Source organism: Rhinichthys klamathensis, unplaced genomic scaffold (genome assembly GCF_029890125.1).
Source record: "Rhinichthys klamathensis goyatoka isolate OS25496 unplaced genomic scaffold, OSU_Roscu_1.1 h1tg000147l_1, whole genome shotgun sequence".
NCBI classification, from domain to species: domain Eukaryota; kingdom Metazoa; phylum Chordata; class Actinopteri; order Cypriniformes; family Leuciscidae; genus Rhinichthys; species Rhinichthys klamathensis.
Genome location: NW_026606682.1, coordinates 2,044,469 through 2,070,129, shown reverse-complemented (window position 1 = coordinate 2,070,129; position 25,661 = coordinate 2,044,469). Strand labels below are relative to the sequence as shown.

Genomic DNA, 25,661 nt, shown 5'->3' with positions numbered 1-25,661 from the left:
AGTAAACACCAAAATGAACACCAATTGACATTTCTATAAACCAGCAGGCCTATTGCTATTGCTAAAAAAAATGTCGAACCCATTGACAAATTACTAGCATGCAATAAGTACAGATGTTCAAAAAGAATTAATCTGGCAAATGAGTTTCCTGTTGCTTTTTTTTCAGAGCTAAACGCACCTGTGAACAAATTGTTATAATAAAAATAAATTTGTTGTAAAAAGATTGTCCTTCAGAGGGACTGCAAATAGTTGAAATTAATTTTTAAGACGTAATGTTAGTATAAGTAGATCTTTAACTTGTGCTTGGAAGTTGCATGGGGCACATCATCCACAACAGCACTCTCTTAACAACAACTGTCAGAAGCACAGAGAGCAAAGTCCACTTGTCAAGAAATGCGCTTATAACAAAGCTGTTATCCATGCCAGCGCGTAAGAGTATCCAGAAAAGCCTCCCTCAGCTCAGTAGGGGGGGAAAACAAGGAAAACGTTATCCTACCTTGAACGTTCTGCACACGGTCTCATTAGCGTCGCTCATAGGATCCACTCATTCATTCACCGCTGCTGTAGTTCTTTTATTCTTCCGTGTTCAGTCCATCGTATCATAGCGTTCCATAACTCCATAATGAAAGGTTCCTGGTTCCAAAACAGCCAGGCAGCCCGCAGAGCGCGTCAGTGAGGCCAGCACATTGCAGTCCCGAGTATGTGAATTAGCCCTCCTCCACTCACCTTTTAATGCATCTTTACTGCAGCAGCACATTATATTTGCAGATCATAAAATCCACCCCCAGCGCTTTCCAGGACCGTCATGACATTACAATTTTATGACCTTGACTTACTGTGGTCACCTGGATAATATTTAAATCAACGTTATGGGTCTTCCACTCATACTGAAAGTGCTATGCACTTTCTCTTTCTGCCTCTCTTCCCTATCTTCACCCAAAATTTCTGTCACCAGAATACAGGAGAAAATATGCAAGGGGAAGGACATACCAGGACATAATATTTTCCCACCCCCTGTTTTATTTTTCAGCCTCTCGAGTTAAACATCATATTGACAAATACACGTCAAGAACAAAGCATGCAAAATACAGAGTGCGCGATGTATACGACACGCGCACTGACAGCAAACAAATTACGCTAAGACAATCCAAATAGAAATCTCGCTTTTATATTCTGTGTTAAGGGTTTTCAAAATTACAAATCTGCCACGAATATTTGCACCAAGCATCCTTTTCTTCCGCTACTGTCATATTTACAATTATTCAGTTCTGTTCCACAATGATAAATTAGACGCGGGTGCAATTGTGGGTATTCCAGTTCCTTTGAAATGAAAGTCATGGGCCTTTGCTATTTTATATTTTTATGTGTGTATGTGAGTCTGTGAATGAAAAGGGATAAATGAGAGAGGGGAAAAAAAAGAGATAAAAAAATAGAGAGGGTCTGAACGTGGGGGACGCGAGAGAATATGCATTTTTATGATTTCTTCTTCTGTCTGTTTCTTACGCCCTCAGTTGAAGCTATAGCCTGTTAGCTCTCGGACGCGACTTTCTCTGTTGAGCTTCTTTAGCTTCATCCTTCTGTTTTGGAACCAGATCTTGACCTGTCTGTCTGTGAGGTTGATACTCTTGCTGATCTCCAGACGGCGCTCTCGAGTCAAGTACATGTTGAACAAGAACTCCTTCTCCAGCTCAAGTGTCTGATACTTTGTGTAAGGACATCTCTTCTTGCGTCCACTTTTCGCTTTTAGCCAGTTCCCCGTTGTTTTTTCCAATTTAGCCTCATCTGCACAAGTAAACAAGAGAGAGAGAGAGAGAGAAATAGGTATGCCAGAGTATGACTGCAAGATAACAGAACTGCATGAGGCGCTGCAGGTCCTCGATTGAATATGTTATTTAGTTTAGTTTGATTTTTTGTTGTTTTGTTTGTTTTTACACAAAATATTCCTATTTATATTCTTTGTTCTTCAGAATAAAAGTTATGCTCAATGTATTGTACTAAAGGTCTATGATCTAATGGTTTCATCTAAACTGGCCTTTTTCTTATGCAGTGATGCCGTGTCCCTCAATTTAACATAGGCTATCTGACATTTTCTTTTATGCATTTTAAAATATTATCTATATATGTGTACTTACTTGGACGGACTACATTTCCGTCCAATTTCACAAGATCATTTGAATGATTTCATTAGGTCATCGGCCTGCAATTATTTTGAATACGAATCGAAACGTCATCCACCAAGACAAAAACAATGATAAACATACAATTCTATGCAAATAATATAAAGTAACATAACAAATATTTATTTTCCTTTTTTTTTGCTGAATTATCTCGTTAGATTAACTAAACAAATTACCCTAGACTTAAAAAAAAAAAATCAGATGGAAGTGTGAATAAGTGTGTTATTACTGCAGATTTCAGAAAAATTCATAGACTAGGCCTACTTACCAAACATTTTAATAACGGAGATTAATCAAACAAGAAAAGAAAAGAATTATAGCCTATATATATATAAACTGAATTTAACTTGCCTAAAGTTGAGAGCAATGCAGAGATTACAAAAATAAATGAAGTTTTTTTCTTTTGTCGTATCTTGTCAGTTATATCAGTTACACATTTATTTAACCACATTGATTTAGTTATTTAAGGACCACACAATGATTTCAAATTGCATTAATACGATTTTAATGAAGAAGTTTACTGACATTTTATTACGAAAAAATACCAAAACAACATTATAAAATAAGCGCTAGACATGTCCAAATAATTAAACGTGTAAAATATTTTAAATAGACATTATTTATTAAAACGCCTATTGTTTTTTCGTTAAATGGAAACCAGTTTTTATACAAATATTTACCAATGTCATCAAGAAATGATGTAGTCATTTATGATCCTTTATTTAAACCTGTGTATATATATAATAACAGAAAATACTTCAATATATATTGTGGCATGCGGGGAAAACGTCATTTTCACTTCTACACTATTGCGGGCAGAACTACAACCAACTGGAGTGTAATAAAAAAATCGAATTTAATGAAATTTAGCTGATTAGTGTGAACTGTTTTGTTTTGTTATGCTGTGCTTGGATGGATGTATTGTAGAGCGCACTTTAGCACCGCGTGTTAAGTGATCCAGTTTATATCAATGCCAAGACCCATTTAATTTTTTTTAACGGTGTTAAATGCCGTTTCATTTTTAAGCACACATGATACTGTTTAACAGAAGAAGATCTAATCTGGGCCTGTAAGAAAGGGCCTAAACAGTCGTCTGTGCAACAAACTGGTCTGCAATTTTGACGTGGAACTTGGTTGTCAGTTCACATGTTGTACATAGAAGGAAGCGCGCTGTTATTGTGTGTGTGTGTGTGTGTGTGTGTGTATGTGTGTGTGTTTGTGTGGCAGAGAGAGAGAGAGAGAGAGAGAGAGAGAGAGAGAGAGAGAGAGAATAATTAGTTATCACCTTTCAATTCGCTTTCGGAATCATCAGAACAACTGTCTATTTTTGCGACACTCTCCTCTTTTCTAGCCTGTCTCTGATCCATGTCGTCTTCCTGCGTACTCCCTCCCTTGTCTTCTGGGTCCTGCCTTGCCTTGCTGCTTTTGACATATGAATCTGCTGCTAGTGCCTCAACAGGCGTGGATATTCTGGGAATTGGGTTAAAGTCCGAGCCGAACTCATCTCTTCCATGGTGGCCCCTTTCACTGGCGTACACCTGGCTCCGTCGGAAATAATCGGAGGTGGAGACGGCGCTTTGATTCGGGTGGCTGTTATTGTCTCCCAGACGGATGTAGGTGGATTTCTCAGCGGACTCCTTGGCGCTGTCGATATCAGGCTGGTAAAGACAAGGAATCGCTTCCTCTTTCACATTGCTGGCTGGAAAGGAACATGGGTGCAAAGGGTGGGCAACAGGTTGTGAGCCTCTGTAAGTTTTAGAGCCTGCGATCCAAGCGTCCCGCTGCGACAGGTAATGTGAGTGCTGGTAACTGCTGAGATGCATCCCACTCGGCTGCAAGTCATCCCGTTTGGAGAGAGGAGTACCAACAATACCAAAACTACCCATCATGGAGCAACCATATTCTGCAGACGGTTGCATATACATTCCAGAGTTAGTTGAATAGCTCTCACCTCTGAACGGAGATGTTCCTCCCACCAGCGAGTCCATCAGGAATGTGTTGTTGGCTGCCACGTTGTTCGGGCATGACATTTTGCAACTTGGCTCGTTTTTCTTTTGATTCAATACAATCTCCTTTATGCCGAAGAGGATAAGGACAGTAGGACGCTGACATATTTTGGGGGGTCGAAAAATATCAGCAACATAATTATGGATTCAAGGCGCTTTGTCATGTGATTTTCAGACCAATAGGGTTTTGAAAGTGGCCTTGATGCGCCAGACCGTCTTGACGTCACTGGGGTCAAGTTGTTGAATATACGTGGTGCAGCATGGAGCAATGGCGCCATCTAGCCGATTTTCACGGACAAGGAAACCAACAACAGAACAAAGAACAATCGTCTTCAGATATCCGTTACGTGGCTTATGCGTCTGCAAAAGAAAAATAGAGAGAGGCAAGTAAACTAAACACTTCATGGAAATCAATGGCAAATTTCACAAGATTAGTCAATATAGAGAATGGTTACACACTTTTACAAGTCTGCACATGTAGGCTCTGTTTTAAAAATGGACAAGCAATTTTATAGAATAAGGACGTTGTTATCTGTGTATCTATCTCGACACACACTATACATTCTTTGTTATTTTCGCTCTTTTACAAACTCAATCAGGGGGATCAATTATATATTAATTACATGAACTATTTTATCATATTTTAGTTTTTTTTCTTTTTGGAAAGATGACTGCTTAGGTTTTGGCCATTTTTTTTTCTGTGTAATTGACGTTATGTAGGCCTAATATAAAACACGAGGAACCAAGGATTCATTTAGAAAATCCAAACGGCGACAATAGCACATTATATTTTTTAAATTGTACAGAAATGATCATACATTTATACATACAATTAAATGTTTATCTTAAATGCATTTGTGATCTTCAACGCTGCATAAAAAGCAAAGAGAAAACTTTAAAATAATTACAATTGAATAACGTGCTCTGAATTGTGTATCTCAGCCAGTTTATTTAGCCTATGTTAGCGTTAGCTGTGTGAGTTTTAGTAAGTGTGTTGATTTTTTCTCTCACAGTCACTTAATTATACAGGCTAATAGCCTTATAAACCTGGTTTTATTTGGTACATTTTCCCTGTAGTTCTGTAGTTTTTCGTCAAACGGGTGTAGGTAGGCTAATTTGTGTTTCTGGATCCAACCACATTTCCTCTGATTCCTTGTAATATACACACACACTACATAAATGTTTTCCGATTTTAGCACACATTTTAAATTAGGGAAAGGGTAAAATGACACACTTCGTGTTCGACAAGTTCATTATTTTGCCGTTTTACCAAACTGCATCGAATCAGCTAGAGGAATGGAAAAAAAACGCTACTGTGGAAAAACACGTAAACATTAGGCCTACGTATTTTATGTAGGCTACTCTGTTTAGGTCATTTTTAGTGTTGCTTACTACAATTTATATAATTTTAAACATCTGTATTAACCCTTGGACTTGAATGATCTTTTCTATGTTTGCTGGCCAATGCATTTCTCAACGAGGTCAGACCCAGCTAAAAACATGGGGCGTTGTTGTGATTGGTCTGTTCACTTGTCTATCACTCAGCCTTTTAAGACAAACAAATACACTCTCTCGTGACAGAATATAAATGTATGAGTTTATTCAATGCGTTGCAGGATCTGGTCTTTTATGTTTTAACATTATATTTTACGTATATAAATGCATATATTAACACACTTTTCTAAATGAAATGCACATTATTCTAAGGGATTAATAACCTGTGTTTGAAAATATGCATTTATCAATGTAGGCTATATATATATATATATATATATATATATATATATATATATATATATATATATATATATATATATATATATATATCCTATAAATCTGAGATTGTGTGTAATTGTCCACAACTTATATAATTTCTATTGTATAATTGCATATCAGGTATAATTGCAAGTATATCGGAATTGCAAGTCAATGTTGAATATAGGAAACTGAAATTTAAAAATGTGTCAGTGAATTACAGGTCATGCTGCATCCACTCGCGCAGTGACTTTCTGATTCCAGATGTCGTGACAATGAAAACGTATTCCAGAAGTTGCCTACATTTACACATTTAAATTGTAGTAAATATTGTTCAATATAATATTATGTTTCGATGAGTATTATGTCTAGAAACAACGAGAGAGTCAAATGAAAACATTTAAAATGCCTGTACATTATGGATTATGGACAGATGTATATTATTTAAATGTAATGTATTTTAAGTGTTGCAGCGAGAGTACTTTCTTAAAAATGTTATTGAACAAATGTACCATTAAACTGTATTTACTTACTGTCGACTTAAATATGTAACGTCATTGTCTCAATGTAAGTAAAGAGCGTGATCAAATGTTTTTTGTCTCTTTTTTCAGAACAGCTTATTTCATAGGATGAAAAACGACAACAACGAATCAAAATTACAAAAAATAACGAAGAAACCGAACTGGTCTATAGGCCTATGCTATTTGAATGATCTGTTTCTCTTTTTGATTGTGTGAATGCCGAAAAGAAAAAGGCTTTGAGGCTTTTTAAGAGTATTCTCAAACATTCCCTTTTCTTCTATTGACGTTTGTGATAGGCTACTTTTAAATGTCGACATGCAGCTGTTACTGTTAAACAGAAAAAGCGAATCCACTTTTCTTTCGGGGCTATATCACACAGAATATCGAATTGCAAAAAAAAAAAAAAATAGTCAAAAGTGTGTGTAAAAGAAAAAAAAATTAGGAAAATTTTTAGGAACAAAAAACACTTTATTTTTTTCCACAATAATTTCATTTTTATATTTGAACAAATAAAAGTTTTTGAGCAGGTATTGATTTCTGATAATTTTTTAAGGGTCATTGCATGCACTGTGCTGTAAATTGAGCTAAAATGGCACAGAATAGTCGTCAAAACTACTTTGGAAAATGAAACAACACATCCAATTTCACCACCTAGGCCTCTACGTAAGTCTGTTGGCCTTGAAACGAGTAAAAACAGACTAGGATATTCCGTGCTTGTTTGGGATCTAAAACCACTCATAAAACATATTTCCAATTTAAAGAAACCCGCTTTTTAACCGTTTCCCCTCACCAAACAGGCGTCCAGCCGCAGAAGTCCATGGCAATTTATGGTTGATGCATGTAACGTTTTAAAGACATTTATAAATCAGAGAGTGGTAATCGGAAAGCACATCAGCATTATATTAAATTTTAATATCACGAAAGACCAAACAAATGACTCGTGGGCACCAGTGGAGATTGTATTTACAGCTTTTCATCACATACAGGAGAGCGGAAGTAAGTATAAGCATTCAATGAGTGTTAATAGGCTCTGTCCAAAGTACGCAACTGTACGGCTTGCAGTAATCTTTCAGACCACACATATTGGAAACTGTTGTCACTTCCAACATTCCAACATTTTATAAAATCTGATGCCAAAAATGTGTCTGTTTTTTCTTCTTCATGTTATTGGAAACCTGAGTGTTATTTATCAAATGGGACAATTGAGCATTATAGGCATAACAGAAAATATTAGACTCTTGACATTTTCTTGATATTTTTTTTTATGCAAATATGTTAGATTAACTTTGTAAAAAAAAAAAAAAAAGACATATGCTTCGGATAGATTATGTTGCATGATGGTGACTTAAAAGTAAAAATTGAATCCAGGTTGTATTTACATCCAGTGGTAACTCAGTCCACAGTCATTATGCTGATGTCTCTGAAGCCTCCGCCATTTTCCTTGTTGCCAACTAAGAGCGCCTTCGAAAGTGTTCCATTTCGCTCTTGCTTTCCGTTTAGCAGATATTAGGCTACTGTATTCTGAACAATTACCATATCCACACAACGTCTTACAACAAAATCAATTTGTTTTGGAAAGTCGCATTTATGAATTGAATCAACCCACGACACGAAATGAAGATTTTATACTAGTCATTGTTCAAAAGTCTATATGCGCGGATTGCTTTGCTTTGGTGGCGACAGTATCTCCGGCGTTTGATAGGTGGACAGTCCAAGTTCCTGCTCCTCAGTGTGACGACGCAAGAGAATGGAATTCAGCAAATTAACTACGTCACTGAGCCAGGGCCAAGGTTGGTGGGTGTGACAAGAAGACCTTCCAGCCTTGATCCTTGGCTATGCCCCCACCCGCCATTTCTCTCCCACAGTTCTACAAGCGAAGATCAGTGGCAAAGTAACATCTGTACTAACACATCACACACACACATACACAAGTAACAAGTCACTACATTGGGAATTTACAAAGGAACAAATGTGTTGAGTTTTAATACAGTTGACTGTGCTTAAATCTCAACAATAAATCAGTACACTAATTCAGCCCGCAAGGGACCTCCCCTCCGTTTTCGATTCACGTTCAAGCATCAATGCATATTTACTCCGATCTCTGTTTTAAATCTGTCAGAAATCTATTTCCTGTTACCCGGGAAAAGTCACAACCAAGCAAGCTTAAATGGTCAAGAACATGCCAAAATGTCATAAAAATATTTCAAGCATGAAAATATTACATTTTACAGAGACAATAAAGCGTATTTAATGGGAGTGCTAAAACTGGAAAAGTTACCTGCTGTAGTTTAATGTGAGAGGTCAAAGTGTTGCTTCTTAGACATTCCTTGGTCCTTTCCCACTTGCGCTGATTGGTTCTGTTCTGTTCACCACGTTTCCTGACAAAAGGGGCTCCTTGATTCCACTTTATTACAATAGGTTAAAGGTGAAGGCCTTGACATTATTGAAGTTCAAAGACAACTTTTAATTATATATTTTTCTCCATACGCATAAGTGCCAACTGCACACTTGCACGCCTTATGAGCCCACATGTTGTGACAAAATCCATGTAGTGTGATCACATATAAAACTGCACATGGGGACAACATGCAATACCAATATCTCACCTCTGTTGGGTTTGTCAAGATGCATGCAACTCAGCTTCTTCTGAACAGATTATTCCATGTGGGAGATGTCGTTTGATAGGTTTTTTTTGCACCTATAGACAATAAGGGTTCATTTTTAAACGTCTCAGTTTTTTTGTCCTAGCAGCCGGACTTTCTTGTTTACTATTTACTGCGGAAGTGAACACCATTCCCCTCGAACAGACGGTGCAATTAAGTCAGAAAAAGGCAATTTAGGGCCCTGACTTTATTGCAGTGTCTAGACTACAAGAGTGGCGATTCCATTTAGAAGGTACTAAAAGTCGTTACCGAAATGCTCTCTAAATTTTTGACGTGTTCAAGAGCAATTTCATGCATCCCTTTCTTAGTCACTTTAGACAAATAAACACATCCCTAAAATTCCCTAAATGTTAAATATTTTGATATTTACCAGTTTTCATTGAAAAACAACCGATATAGCTAAATATCGATACACTTGAACGAACGTGTGGAAGGCAGACGACAAACAGAGAGAGATAGAGCAAGAGAGAGGTATAGAGAGTGAGTTTTCATTGCTTGGCAGTGGTCAGTTTATTGTATCTTCTCTCAGATCTCTGTTTTTACTGCAGTGTTGTTATACACATTCCCACAATTTGTACTTCACCGTAGACTAACTTGTGTGTTTTTAAAATCAAGTCACAATTGACATATCACAGTTTATCTTTATTCGCGTTTATTTTTGATTAATATATAGTACACAGGCCAATTCGGATCGCTTAGTAATACTTCCGAAAAATGAGAACTTTGGGCGTACAGCAAATAATTTAAAGAATCGAACAACAAAGCTCACACGGCTGCAAAGGCAATGTAAAGAAAAATAGCAGCAGGGATTGGGTGAGGATACTCAAAATAACATTATATTTACATTCACGAATGCACAATGCATATTCTCTGTACAAGGAATACAATATTACAGATTGTACAAGTCACAGTTCTAAATGGTGAAAACATAAAAAAGTATGACATCTCCAGATTTAAACCAGAGTCGAGTGTATGTGTTTTAATATACATATATACAACCATAAAAGGATAAAGGATACAATTTTATAATATATTATAGTAGGCTATTTTGTGACCATTTTCTAAGTGGAGATTTCAAACATTTCACTTAAAAGAGGTGTCACATACATTTTGAAAAAAAAATGTAATTTTTGAGAAGTGTAAGTTTTACTTTGTAAATCACAAACTAGAAATGGCAGTTTATATTGACACTTTCTTGGTGTCAATATAAACTGGCATTTCTAGTTTGTGATTCACAATTTGCATTTTCTGTCCCCAGCCTTAGCCATTACAGTCACGTTAACCTTTAAAAACAGTTTTTAATATTGTTGCTGGCCTTGAAAAAAAATATTTTTAGCAGATTGATGGGGATATTTAGAAATACGTAATTTGAGTTTGCAGAAATATTAAATAACAGACAACGCCATTTCAACAATTACAGCAACGGATTCCCAGAGAAATACTGCAGGCGATCTCTGCTTAATTTCTTTTCTTTCATTCTACGATTCTGAAACCATATTTTGACTTGTCTGTCAGTAAGGTTTAACATTCTAGACAGCTGCAGCCTTTTCTCCTTGTTGATGTAAACGTTAAAGAAAAATTCTCGCTCCAGTTCACGAATCTGAAACTTGGAGTATGGACATCTCTTCTTTCTTGTGCGCGGAGTACCTTGGGATAATAAAAAAAGACATTTTAAATGATTATCTTATAAAACATTTCCTGCAAAAAACAGAATGAAATGCATAAATGCACAACACATTTTTTTTATTTTTTTTTATTGAAAGATGTGTTTGTAATCTCCAGTGTCACCAAATGCCTAATGGATAGCATCTATTACTGATATGAGGAAGCAGACACAACTAAGTATGTCACTCCGATGCAATGCTCTAATATCTACAGCCGTGGAAAAATCTTATAAAAAATCAAAATGTATATATATATAAAAAAGAAAACAATAAAACAGCATGCTAAACTCGGCAAAAACGTAAACAAATGAGGGTTCTTGAATTAAAAAAAACTTTGTTTTTTACCTTTTGAACTTATAAAGTGATTTTTTTCCTGTCTATGCATTTTTCCTGTTTTTGCATCACATTAGGCTAATTAAAAAATGTGTTTCACAAATTATAGAACACGTGACGTGAAAATGTGTTCTCTTTGTTATTTGTAATAGAAACAAATGCATCTTTCTATGGGCCTGAGGTACTGTCCCTTGTAAATGGCCGTGAATGTTAGCTTCTCTTCTGCAAGCTATAAGCCTACTTATAGTTTGAGAAGCGCCGCAAAAACAAATAGCAGAAATCTAAAATATCCAATGATGTCTATTGAAACGTAATTACGACAGTTCTGATTGGCCTTAATGTATATGTTGTGGCATTCCAAAAAGAGAAATAACTCTTTTAAAATTAATTTCTTTCATTTTTAGACATAGATAGATAGATAGATAGATAGATAGATAGATAGATAGATAGATAGATAGATAGATAGATAGAGCTGGCACTGGGCAAGCACTAACATTGTGGTCATTGACTATATACATCAACCCCACGGTAACTCAAGTCACAGCACGTTTAACAGCTAATAAGGACTTAGTTTACATTCGAGCTGCTAAAACAAAATTCACAGTATGCCAAAAGTAATGTTCTGCCCAATTGATTTTTACCCCCGACAGCTAAACGAGAAAATCCGTTGCAATGCTCAACGCAAGTTCATGATCAAAGTTAGCATTTGTCACAATAGCGCGCTCTTAAAATTTCACAGACTCTGGGATAGTAGCGTCTGTGTATAACATCCTCTTTTTTCAAAGCGCTTTCCCATCGTAAAAATTCTTTTCGTTGGAGGAAAGAGCTTTGTAGGTTATAATAAAATCCTTTGAATGCTTATAAAACTCCACATAAAATCTGACCGACAAAACACCGGGCTAGTCCCTTAACCTTTCCCCATTTACAGCTTCGGTACCTACTCGAATGGCTGCTCTTGCTCGCGTTCCCGTCCTTAGTAGCTGCTGAAGTGCACGAGCCCGAATTGGTATGTTCCTCCTCATCCTCTGGGTCCTTTTCCGGCTCTTGCGCTGCGGAAACAGTTGTGGCTTGTTGGGACGAAGTCTCTAATTTGTTCATCTCGCTCTTTTGTAAACAATGTTCTGACTGATTGTCCGTGCTACAATAAGCGGTTTCAAAAAAGCGGTCAAAACCTTGAGGGAGCACGTTGTTTTTCCCCACGCCGGCGTAGAAACCGGTGGAAGGGTGGCTAGAGTTCGGATGATGCTGGTGGTGGTGGTGGTGGTGGCTGTACACACTCTCGTTTTTCATGAGCATTTCTGTCATGGTGGATGGCGGAAGACAGTCTCTGTGCACCAGGTCTTCTCCTGAGTAGCAAGATGCATAGTTGGTTCTGTGGTGCCATTTGCTGGACGGGTCCAGACCATAAGAAACATCTCGCACTGGTTGCACTTGAGATAGATTTGTGGAATAGGGGTATGTGATTTGTCGCGAGGGCCCCTGTGGAAGGAACGAAGAGACGGCGGAAAATTCTGGAACGTAGTAGGTGCAGCTGGGGAGGTAGATGTTGGAGGCACAGCCCGTCCTGTCCCCGAACTCGGATGTCCGGTCTTTACGCGTCTGGGAGCAGAAGTTGCCCAGATTAACAGAGTTAAACATCTTTCTCCTGTAGTCCGTACTACAGATATGATGTTTTGGATTCGGGCTGCAGAAGGAGAAAATTTGGGAAGGCGAGATGACGCGCAATCCGTCTAAGTCGCCCCGCAACACGTGATCGAAAGTAGATATTGTCATATATCAATTTGGAACACATGGATGCGTAGGAGTGGTTCTGTTGGGTAAGATCTGTGAAATTCAAACGATTAGTTTTCAAATCATGCAAAACCATGTAAAACAGTTACATCTTTTGTTTGTTGTTTTAATCGGGTTTTGCGAGAACGAAGAGAAGTATTTTCTATTTATGTGTACGTGTTTTGAAGCCTGTGTAGGTATTGAGTAACGCTGATTTTATGAGTCTGAGGCAACACAATTATATGCTTATATAACGTTACATGTTCTAATCTAAGACTTTTGCATGTAACAAAACTATTACAACTTTAAAATGATAACTGGTATGATTTATTATTCTGTTGTAGTGTTGATTTCTGCACTGCTTATATTCAAGGGTCGAGTTTTACCGCATTGTCAAGATGCTTTTGTTCAAAAGCATAGAATTTTATATAAGGCTATATATAAATATATTTGCGTTAAACCTATAAAGCATATATATTTATTCATGGAATGGTTAGCAAACATGCCTTATAGATGTCACGTGTCAGCTCCACCCAATTCTTGAATATAGTCATAGAACATTTGTGAGTTTGTCTTTTTTCCTTTGATGAAAACATTGGGAACATATACAGAAAACGATACTTCCACCCGTAGATTTCAATTATTGCTGCTGATGCTTTATGTTTGTTTTTAGATGTGGTTTAATTTTAAACCGGGGAGGAAACTTTATGCCACTTATCATAAAGGATGACTCTATCGTGAATGTAAAACACTGTCTTTTATCAAATGAAAAAATAAAATAAAATTATGTGTAACATACTATTGTGTTCGACCTTCCTTACACCCAGCACTACACGTTTTGGTATTTAATATGTGCAAAGCACGTCAAATGATCCCATGGATATTTTAAATCTCTGAGACCATTTTATGAGAGGCATCTGTTTAAGGCAAAACATACTATCCAGTTTCAATATGTACCCTCCAGCGTCTAATAAAACAAGCCTAAAATGTTTTATTTTTGTTGCAGAATTCGGATAAATACTAATTTTAAAGAAAAATATTGCTTTTCATTTAAAACTTATTTTTAATAGAGAAAGATCTATAGTAACTCTATACGAACACTACAGACCATGCTAATCTTCTGAAAATTATTTCAGTAGTTTCAGTATAGTTGTATCACAAACTAATTCGTGAAATAAACTATAATAATAAAAAAGTTCAGTATGTAGCACTCGTTTCAAAATATTTATTTCCTTTTTAAATTAACTGTTAGTTCGTGTACAGATATGTCATATACAGATTTACTGACCTATCATGGAAGCATTTCACAGAGCAGCATATATAAACTAATAACATTTACCATTGTTTATGATACCAATTGTTTTTAATAGTTTCTCGTCAGAAAGATTATTTTTATAGGTCTATTATTTATTCAAAGCAGCTTTTCAGAGTGTCCATATTAACAAACTATGATCGATTGTTGTAAACATATTCATATCAGTTACACTGCACATCGCAACTAAAAAGTTTTTTTAAACAGAATTTTGCTAGATTACTTGCGTATTTGTGTAGGAGGTATGTGGCAATGACTTTATGAGTCCTCTCTGAACGGAGCCCTCTCAAAATTGACAAAAGGTTGGTGTGCAATATGCCTTCAACCAAGTACAAAGAAAGCAGACAGCTGCCCAGACCCAGCACTTGAATTTGACCACTAAAATTCTCACTGCAGCCGCCATAAAAGGCCGAACGGCGGAAAAGCAAGAAATGCTTTGTTCTAAAGAAAACAAACACAAGGTAAACAATTAAAAAAGCTCAAAGAATGAAATATCTAACTAGTAAGATATGCAATACAATGATTGACGAAAGCTGTATAGCCTACTATTCAGGTTTCAGTCAATCAGGTCTATAAAAGTTATTTTGAACGAGCTCAAAAAATAGCAGTGTCACCAATTTGAGACAAAACTCTATCGTAAAACTGTTAATGATCAGGAACAATATCGATTTTTTTTTGCAGTCATTCTATTTAGCATAAACTTGTTAATGCGAGAAAGATTTTGCGAGATAACTACTGAAAAACTTAACATTTTGTCCCCACATTGTGTGTCTTACTCGTTTCACAACGAAGTCTTGTTTTCACGCAGACCATAACAACTACCGCATCTGACATGTTTTGTACCTGATTTTGCAATAGTTGTTCTACAGGAGACAGGTTTCACATGCATGTCAACTAATTCGATGCAATCGTACAGCTTCAACACTATACTACTGGCTGTAGGACCCTGAAATTCAACAAAGGTGCGCCCTTTTCATTCTCTAAACAAGCACTATATCCCCACAAATGCTCTGCCCCTGCTGGAGATTTGGACAATTGTTGATATTGTGATGTAGCAGTTGAATTGAAGGGGCAAGTTCAGATGGAAAGAAAAGCTAGAAAGGCGTTTAGAGTCTAGAGAGACAGAGGTCTTGTAAATGTTTGCCATCACTATGAAGAACAGTGAGCTTTAAGACATTGTCAGTGGAATTTTTCTAAATCCGTTGCAGCTAAGGTCTACAATTATAGAGTTAAAATTACAGTCACGTATTAATGTTACTCGGACTAAAACGGCGCGGCTAATGGCTCAGAAAGGAGATCCGGAGAAATAGCCCGCACGGTCAATCTCAGTGTTTGCTCTGCCCCGGCGGTCACATTCTTCGACTTTACTTCCGTACGTCAACACAAAAATACTTTTTGCCTCATGCCGATTGAGCATCGAAAGAAAATGAAACATATTCAGAAGTCGTGATATGTCAACAATGAGACCAAACAACAGTTGCAGGCAACACTCAAGGGCCCTTCAGTTTACCTCTAGGGCTAAAACCTCAGCAGGGCTAAAAAGGGAAACTGTGTAATAGCATTACTGTCCCCTCATGGCCTAGATAAATTTAATTGGATGTAAGTCGGGCTGTTAAACTCGCTCGTATGAGCTGTGAACAGATTCAAGCGACAACAAAAATGGCCCTTCTTTTTACAGAGGTCTCCGTGAGTGCATAGCCTGAGCTACAGGCAACCAGTGCCCAATTGTGTCAACTGAACATCGCAATCATAGAAATCCTAGAAGCTTGTTGCTCAAACAGTAAAGTCAGAGCATGAACAAACAATCGAAGTAATCTTTGTTATATTGAGTGATATTAAATATTTTGTTAGTTGTAGGCCTAGATGTGATTAAAACAATACATTTAGCTACAAGAGAGATGGCTAATTCTGTACATTTCCATTAAAATTTACGGGGTGCAAACTGAGGAAACTTATCGTTTTGAGATACGCTATAGCGATTTTTTAAAGACCCCCCCCCCCCCCCACCCCCACCCCCTGAACACCGTTTGTACACAAAATGCTATTGGTAGCCTACACAAAATATTATTTCTGTATGTAATTATTTTCATGTGTTTTCACACCCGAAAAGTAAATTCCTAAACTCGACTGATACAGGACTATTGCTTTTTGTTCCGAATAATAGGCTAATAAAAATCTTAAGCAGGTTATGCCTCGAAAAGCGCTAAAGTGAGACGATCATTTCTTCTACTATTATAAAAGAAAAAAAGACAATTGATGTTGTTTTCAATAACAATATTTTAAAAACATCAATATGGGTTTACGAAGCCACAAAATGTGTATATCCAATTAAAGAATACCCACCTAAACGTTTCTTGTAATCTATATTTATATTTATCAAATAATCTATTGTTAAATATCATGGGTGGATAATGCCTCGCTAAATAGGCCTATGCATCGAATGTTCTTCAAGTCAGAACCTTATTAGCCTACTCCACTGATAATAATTGTCATTATTTGCGTTGTGTCCCATCATTTTTTTATTTTTTAACTGCACTGAAATGCAAATGCCACTTAATGCTGCTTACATAATCTACCAAGATGTTTACTTCATATTTTTTTTATCAAAATGATTCGATGACAGTAAACGGAATGGCATTTATAGCGGAAACCAGATTTCCGACATGGCTTGTTGATGACAAGATAAAGGTATGTAGCTACTCAAAACAAAACTACTATATGACACCGCATGTCTACGGCACGACTTTGTCTAAGCAACATAGCGTTTTTACATAACAAAAGGCCAGTAGCCTACCTTCACTCTCCTTTTTTTTTCTTTTTTTTTTGGTAGATATGGCCTTATTAAAACCATTACATATTACTCTGCATTGGTAAGAACACAGTAAATATTTCCAGGACCTTCCTCCACAAAGCTGATTCACTTACACAATTAATTTCCAGATATTCGTCTAAGATCGCTTTGAAGTTGGATCCAAGATTAGCAAGAACAAAGGTTTGTCGCAACGAACATCGGAAATGTTTATGTTCGCCCCGTCCACCAAATAATTCTAATTGAGTTAAAATATGTCTTAGGCTTCGAGGAGATAATCTCTTAAGAAGGGTGGTTGTGTTAAATAAATTTGTAATATGAATTGTTGTTTGCATTGCTGAAACGAGTTAAAATGTTTAAGCATAGGCTACTCAACGCATTATTACAAAAAATAATTGGTTGATTCGGTTAAATATTTGGTGTACGTTAACTTCATATTAATGATTGAATTCTACACCATTGGATACGTGGTTCCTATATATGGGACACACTAACTTGACCTTCAATTTGTAAGTTGCTCCCGCCCACTAAGACAGGGCTAACGCGAGGGGTGGGATCGGAAAGAAGGCCCCAACATTCTTTAAACAGTCAAAACAATAGTTTGCAAAAAGAGGTTATTTTCTTCAAAACTGAATAGTTATAACAACTTTCATTCAACAATATTTGCGTTGTTGTGTGCGGTTTTTCTCTCTCATTGCACGTTTTCCCCTTTTTTTATTTGCTCAGGTATTGTATTGCAGATCACACATTAGCATGTGTCTTTAGTATTAATGATCGTATTGAAAACGCATCCATTAGTTTCGCGCTGTTCTGCATACGACAAGCATATGACGATGCCTTATTTCCAGTATATGTATCGTTTCTCTATAGAGTTGTGCCATTACGCTGCATAATATTACCCATATAATATTTTCTAATCACTTAAAAATAACTGCAAGGGAATGCGTTCTAGTCAAAGCAAGTCAAAGAAATTATATATTTATACAAATACAAACATAATAGGTTTAAAAAAAGAAACACTCATGCAATAAGTATGTAGCCTATGCTGTAGTTATTTTTTATATTATATAGGCTATTTTTATTTTTGACGTCGTGCCGAAGCTTTATAGTAACAGAAAAATGTCCCATGGCTTAGGGAAACTGCATTTAAAGACTTGTTTATATGTTAAATGCTTGAAATGTTTTATAATCCAAAAGCAAGACGTTAACATCCTTAAATACATGTTATTATGAACACTCTGTAAAGAAGGAATTTATTTGTATACTAAATATTAAATACAACTGGAATGAAAGTTGACGTTGCTGCGAGTAAAAATTATACGAAGGTACAAGTTAATAAAGTAAATAAATAAGAAAATAATGAAGTTTTAATTGTGAAATGTCTTGTTTTGAAGTTAATAATAACAAAAATTCTGGCAGTACATGTAGACGAAGAAAATAATATAATAAGGAACCATTCACCCCCGTCATTACTGCCCAATATGTATCGTTGCAACATAGATAAGGCCCAATTAAAAATGTCATGCAGAAAGTTTATAAGAAATTTACAAAGATAATTCAAACAAAGAACATTATTTAAGTAATTTTAAGCCAGATAAATGACAAATCAGAACAAACTACACTACAATTTGCATTACATTGATAAGATTCGTATTCGCACATTCGGTTAGCCAATAACTTTTTAAGATGACCTTTTTTTAATCAGATGAAATAAAGCGTGAAAGAAGGCATTTTTTTCCAGTGGGGTGTCAGTGATTGTAATTTCAACTATAGGCCTATTCAACGCTACCAAGCAAATGTTGACACTGCTTAAATACAGAAGTAGGCTAACCAAACCGCTGCATACGCTAAATACTAAAGTTATAGCACGTTGAGACGGGCATATACACGTTTAAAGAGTGTTTAGAGTGTTTATAAAACTACCCATTGTCAAGAAATATTTCTGTCTCTCTCTCATTTACACGCAAGCCTCCCTTTCACAGACATACACTCTCACAATCTTGTGTACAGTGCAAGCGACGCCAGAATCGACTTCTCCCGTCTCTACACGTCTGTGATAGGAGCAGAGCACTTAGTGAACCACATGACTACACAAGTTTTGTGTGAAGGGCACTGAGGTACTCAATGACCTCTGAGCCTGGGAGACGAGTCGTCATAAACAGATTTGGCCAGTCTCAAAGTCAAAAGCGCCGCAAGCACATAAAATGCTATTGTTACGATTGCAGCGCATTTGCTTTAAAGGAAGCCAATAGACTTGACACTAGCCATCCCTAAGATCCACTTTATTTGCATTCTATAGAATCATCAGTGATTCTCCATTCATAAAATGTAGTTAAAAAAAAAGTTACAACAAATGCATGTTACATCGTTTGGTTGAACAAGGCAACCTCATGATGACCAATATTAGATTACAAGTTGCTCCTAAAATTCAGTACAAGTTCTAATTCCTTTTCGTGAGCAATTAAAATATATTTAGCCTATAGCCTACCAACCCGATCTCACGGCAATTCGTACGAATTTTACCAGGTGGCTTATTCGTACGAATTTATACGACCTCAATCGTACAAATTAGTACGATTTTTGCTAATTCGTACATATTTTACGAGTTACCAAATTCGTATGAATTCGTACGAATGACCTACTCCTGACCCCGCCCCTAAACCTACCCATCACGTGGGTTTAGACAAATCGTACGAATTCGTACGAATCTATACTATCAATATAATCGCCTATTAAAATCCTAACAATCAAAAAGAAAACACGCAGTCTTCTCACACTCGATATTTCAGTAATGAGTAATGAACTAAAACGCCGAAACACGGTCCAAAACGTCTTTAACCATCCAGTTCCGAAATAGGCAAATAGAGTATTGCATGTCCAGCAGTTAGTTCTCACGGGGCCGGTTTCGGCGTCTGTTCCATTTATCCACTAGGTGGATGTCTTTACCATTTCCAACCACTTGATAAACCATATCAATATTGTTGCACATGTGGCCATGTTGGCAAACATTCAGATTGCATTTTTAGTTTTCTCCTGAGTGTTAGAAACAACAAAAGCTTTTTTTTATGTCTTAACCTTAGAGCTACTGAAACAATTAAGAGCCAATATGGTCAAAATAAGGATAATGCGACGAAATGTTTCTGAAAACGGTCGTTTGAGCGCCTGAAGTCGGCTTTCCTGCTATTACTTCATAGATAAATGTGTTAAGGTAACACATTTATCAGATTTAGATAACACTCACTCCCACATCACGAAATAAGTAAATAAAATGAAGTTTAAAGACTTTATTAATCAGAAACTGTAGGTTACACATATATGGATACATTCATGAACATTATTTACAAGACATTTTAATCGCAAGGTACAAAGGAATGCGACAGTGGAGCATTCACAAAATTACACAGAACAACAAAAAAATTATACATCGGAGACAATTTCACAAAACATTTCAAAGAGGGGGAAATGTGACGATCATTTTTATATAGTTGTTGATGTCATTCATATAATTGTATTTTCTTTAGATTCACAAAAATAGGGTTTAAAGCAAATGACAGTCGCCAATCTGTCAGATCAATAACAACAACAACAAAAGAAAACAAAATGTAGCACCGACTTCTGCCAAATTCCTTTATAATATAATAATTAATACTTAATAATATTAATATAATAATACTTAATAATAATAATACTTACAAACGAATAAACTACTTTAGATTATACAAACTTTTAACCAGTTACGTGTCCATATTAAAACGTCATTTTCAGTTTAAGGTGTTTTAAAATAATACATGCGCCTTTTGACAAAAAAAAAAAAATAGCCGGAAAAATTGGCTTTTTTACCTTCTAACTACAGTCATTATCATCATGCAGCAAATATGAACTATTTCACTGGCATATAATCCATGATCTGAGTAAATAATGTTTCTAATAACACAATGGTTCCCGCTAATTAGCAAAACAGGCTCGTGATTATTGGGATATAAATCTGATCTCTTCTGTTCTGTATGATTGCTAGTTTCATTACAGTTATAAATTGATGAATCCTTTTTGTTTTAATTTATCATTGCGCGTCTTAATATTACTTAACCATGCATTTCTCTCCCAGAAGCATTGTTGTTGTGAATTAATTAACTAGACCTAAGCGAATATGTCCACATAACGCAGATCAAGGGACGAGCTATCGTTAATGGGAAATTTATGCTGCTAAAAATGCAAATATAATGGGGACGAGTTTAACGTTTTTCACTAGGTATATCAAGAATACATATTTTATTAGCAGGAAGTCGCGTTTGTGCGGCTTAGCTGCAGGCCTACTAATTTACACTTTGGCCAATATCTAGTTGTTGAAGTAGGTAATCTCCTCACATTTGTCAGAATGACATTTCACAGGCTAGATCAAAGTCTATTCATAAAAGCTGTTCTGTAATTGCAGTTTGGTTCTCAAGGGCCCAAGATATAAGTTGGGTCACTAACTTTGTGCCCGTGACCGTGAACGTGCCATAGAACACGTGGCGATGACTGCGGAACGGAGATAAGACGTTGATGGCTTAACGCGTCTTATTGTTGAGGACTGAGTTTGAAAGGCTCTTTCCTAGCGATAACTGGCAAAATAAAAAACATAGTTGGGATATTACGAACAGTTAAGGATTCTCGTTGAGACAACATATGGAGTTTCAGTCAATTTTTTTAAGCTTAGAACACTGATTATGGCACGAGTGTGTTATAATATTAAAAGATCTTTTAACACTCCGACAATAAATATTTAGCGATCATTTCAATATCATTAAGACTGATAAGAAAACATTTTACTGTCCGAAATTCTAACTCACAGCTTATATTTGTCTGAATTTCTAACTAGCAGTTAATTCCTCAAAGTAACTAAAGTGAGAGATGACTTAGACAGCTTTTTACTTTCAAAACTTAGACTAAAACATTACCATGTACATGCCCACAATTGCTGGGCACAGACCCTCTTAAATAAACACTAGACCACATAGTATAAGCAGACTTTTGGAGCTATCATTTGGTCGCGTACCCATAAATGTTTCAACTCTTATTCGCGTTTTCTGAATGCGTCATGGGGCAAGACTTTCAGAGTAAAATGGGCCAATGGCAGATTCCCATTGACTAAATACTGCTGTTGGACTAGCATTGAGCAATGTATATTGTGTGCCTCCTTAGAAGAAGGACAACGCCTGCTCCCTTAGTAACAGTCTCTTTTTCTTCATCCGCCGATTTTGGAACCAAATTTTAACCTGTTGGTCGCTGAGATTGAGCCTGTCAGACAGCTCCCTGCGTCGCTGCCGGGTAATGAACTCGTTCAGCATGAACTCTCCTTCAAGCTCGGCCAACTGCAGTTTGGAATAGGGCTTTCGCTTCTTGCGGGTCCGGGTGTGCATCGGGTACCACGGGGCACCTAGGGGCATAGCACGGGTTCATGAGAGAGCTTCAAAACATCTTAGGCCAACACATCAAAAACATCAAGCCACGTAAAATACTAATTTCTGGTGCATTTTATTTTGTGAGGCTGTTAATATGACAATTAGACATGATTCAATGACAATCTGAAGTGTGATGCAAGCTGTCGATATGACGAATTTATCTGTTTACACAGAAAGAAAGTCTTCGAACCTTTAACTGTTCTAGTTAAATGTACATTAACGCGGTAATTGTCGTTTTTGCGAGAACCCTACTTATTTAGCGGTTTCAAGGCATATTAAATGCACGGCAACTGATATTAATTCAGTTTACGAGTCATTAAAACAAACGTCCTCTTTTCTCTGAACAGAGCAATTGCCATTGTACAAATCTGTTCTTCTTACTAAAATAACGTGAAAGCTTTAGCAAAACCTACATATATCAACAATAATATGCTTTTAAAACAGCGCCAAACATTGGCAACGGGATTGTTGAATTTTATGATGTTGTGTTTACTGGTTGTATAAATGACTGAGCGCTTAAACTGGTGAACGTGGAGCATTTTAGGGCAACCCCTAGTGGCCTTGAACAACCACGCAAGATCCATGCAGGAAAACCATAACAGTTGCCAGTGAATGCCTAAATAAACCGTCATGCAAAATAAATAAATAAATAAATAAGCTGGAGCAAGACATTTGTACTGTGTGCTTCTGTTGCCTTTTTCAGTTGTGATTAAAAGCGAGGGACAAACCTCCTCCACTGGCGATATTGCTTGCGTGGTTTCCTTGCGATATCAGGGTTTGTGGATCGCCTGCTGAAGTCTTTCCTCCTTCGTTTAGCACTGAAGAACTGGAGTCGGACTCCAACGACTGACAGGATGGCGGGTCTTGGGTCAGATGTTCGGTGCCATAATCATACTTTGAGAAGGTGCTACTGTTGCCCATCCCATTGTGCATCCCGTGATCAGACGATACTGATGTATCTCTCGCTCGCTCCTCTCGTTTGAGATTGTTGCTCTCTGAACACGGCTCTCTGGTGTTGCTGGAATTGCCATAATAACATTTGCTTTCCTCCAGTCGGGTTATTTCACAAGATCGATTAAAAGAGGGGTTAATGGATACGGGACTGCTAAAGTAAGACTGAGGATATCCATTGCACGACTCCGATGGATTCCACGGGAGAGAGCAAACATTGTCCCTTCTAGGGTACGAGAGAGACGGTAGCCCCGCCAGCTGTCCCCCTGAGGCTCTAAAATTCGGGAAGTAAAACCTGTCTCCAGTGTGGATGTTTACCAAAGGTCCCACAAACCCAGGATTAAGAAGATTATGCTCGCCCATTTCCGCGGGCCAGACCAACAGCTTCTAGTTTATTGCAATCTGACATTTAACGTAGTTAAACCTGGAGGTGCACCTGATTGGTCATCTCCACGTCACGTGCCGGAGCTTACTCGAACACTAGAAGGTACCACCCACTTGGTCCATTTCAGACAAAACAAAACATTAACTTCTGTATAACGGGTTTTATATGCTTTTTTAAAATACTATAAAATATCTTATTAAAAATGTAAAATCCATTTTTTCTTTTCCCCTAGCTCAAAGGTTCTTAACTGATCATCTTTCACTTTCCTGTTTAGAAATATATAGAAGTGTCCCTAGCCTCGTTTAATCTTTATTACATGGAATAAATAAAATAAATAAATAAAACACCTTTTCCCCACAAAGAAAAAGCTCCTTTCCCCCTTAAAGCAGAGGGTGATTTTCGCCATTGTTTTCAAACAAATTACGGTTGAATTCAGTGTCATATAAAGATGTGATGTTCATCTTTTACAGGCTTGTTTTAAAGAAATACTGATGCTCAGTGCTAAACTCCACTCATATTTACTGTAGTGGGGTCAGCAGGTTGAAACCATTGGCTCCGTAAAAGAAGATGATATTCTATAAGATTTTTTTAAAAGACCGTAGCCTATATTTGAGATAATATGCTCTAGTACACCTCACATGAACAACTTTAACAGATACATCCTATAAATACTCGCAGTCAAACTCATGCAGAGTTGTTACACATCTCGCAATTCTTTTATTTGAATTTTACAAGCTGGCAGACGGCATTAAAATGATTCTGCCGCTCCAAATACACCACACTGGATCACATTAATTGATTTTTGATTGTAAATATATAACATACAAGCACATTTTCCTGATATCAAATGCAACGCCGTGTCATTGTCACGTGTATTTTTTGAGAACATAATGAAGCAAAAATAAAGATTAAGATGACAAAAAGACAATAAAAAGAGTAGGGTATACGCATTAAACCCTCGCTCCACATTGGTGTGTTTGGTAACGCAAAGTTGATAGAAGTGCAAATCAGTGTTTGTCCAATCTTTCAAGCCTTTTTATTTTGTATTGTATTTTATTGTCCAAGTTAATACTTATAAATAAATACATTGGGATTTTCAGTCTAATTGTATTTAGTGTCAAAAACACTGTTTTAAATTATATCCATTTTTCTCTCTGCTTTGGAAGTGGAATGCAAATAACCAAGTTAAAGGTTGTCAGATGTGGATACAGCTGTCATATTTACAATAGGCCTATTTAAAAACTATGTAATAGCCTACTTTTTTTTTTTTTTTTTAGAATATTCGGATTGATTCCGTCATAACCTTTTTAACAACATTTTTTTATGTATGCGTTTGCTTAGCATCTCGCGCACATGCTCATGCTGACATATATTTATGAAGGAGCAAATTATATTTGCCTTCGTTCATTTTAAATCATTTGTATTTTCCTTGTTTATTGCACGAGTCTTTGAGAAACGGTAACTTTGCGTCTGCTGTTGATCTAAAGCTTGTGTCAGTGTATCTGTGTGGGGGCATGTTTGTAATTATGATTACTGCAACTTGTGTATTTATTCATTTATTTTTGTTTGTTTAGTCTACTTTCAAATAAAGCGACAAAGGCAAAATAACCACAAACAACTTCATTAATGGCGATGACTATCTAGGCTAAAATGCAAAGGAAATCCGGTGTTCAGCTCATTACAAATAACAGAGATCCAAAACAACCAAAAGACTACAAATGTTGTCCTCTAAATTGCCCAAGGATTATTACATCCAAATTTGAGAGACACATGTGCCTGTTTTACGGCTAGACTACTCAATGCCAGATTAATGTAACTAATTAACATGCTATGTATTCAACACATGCATATACATTTTAAATGCTATCAGATAT

At 36.6% G+C, this 25,661-nt stretch overlaps 3 protein-coding genes across 3 annotated transcripts; all 3 read right to left on the bottom strand.

Annotated features, from left to right (window-relative positions):
- Positions 1 to 1,311: 1,311 nt before the first annotated feature.
- On the bottom strand, positions 1,312 to 4,517 carry hoxc10a (homeobox C10a). The gene is made up of 2 exons (XM_056257973.1): positions 3,463 to 4,517; positions 1,312 to 1,782 (listed from the first exon to the last, which is right to left on the bottom strand). The coding sequence occupies exons 1-2, from the start codon at positions 4,205 to 4,207 to the stop codon at positions 1,508 to 1,510; spliced, it is 1,020 nt and encodes a 339-aa protein (XP_056113948.1). The 5' UTR covers positions 4,208 to 4,517; the 3' UTR covers positions 1,312 to 1,507.
- A 5,416-nt stretch (positions 4,518 to 9,933) lies between these two features.
- Positions 9,934 to 13,230, bottom strand: hoxc11a (homeobox C11a). The gene is made up of 2 exons (XM_056257979.1): positions 12,061 to 13,230; positions 9,934 to 10,769 (listed from the first exon to the last, which is right to left on the bottom strand). Exons 1-2 carry the CDS (start codon positions 12,890 to 12,892, stop codon positions 10,537 to 10,539), a joined length of 1,065 nt encoding a protein of 354 aa, XP_056113954.1. The 5' UTR covers positions 12,893 to 13,230; the 3' UTR covers positions 9,934 to 10,536.
- A 7,610-nt stretch (positions 13,231 to 20,840) lies between these two features.
- Positions 20,841 to 24,064, bottom strand: hoxc12a (homeobox C12a). Its single transcript, XM_056257983.1, has 2 exons — positions 23,180 to 24,064; positions 20,841 to 22,426 (listed from the first exon to the last, which is right to left on the bottom strand). Exons 1-2 carry the CDS (start codon positions 23,763 to 23,765, stop codon positions 22,188 to 22,190), a joined length of 825 nt encoding a protein of 274 aa, XP_056113958.1. The 5' UTR covers positions 23,766 to 24,064; the 3' UTR covers positions 20,841 to 22,187.
- Between the last annotated feature and the right edge of the window lie 1,597 nt (positions 24,065 to 25,661).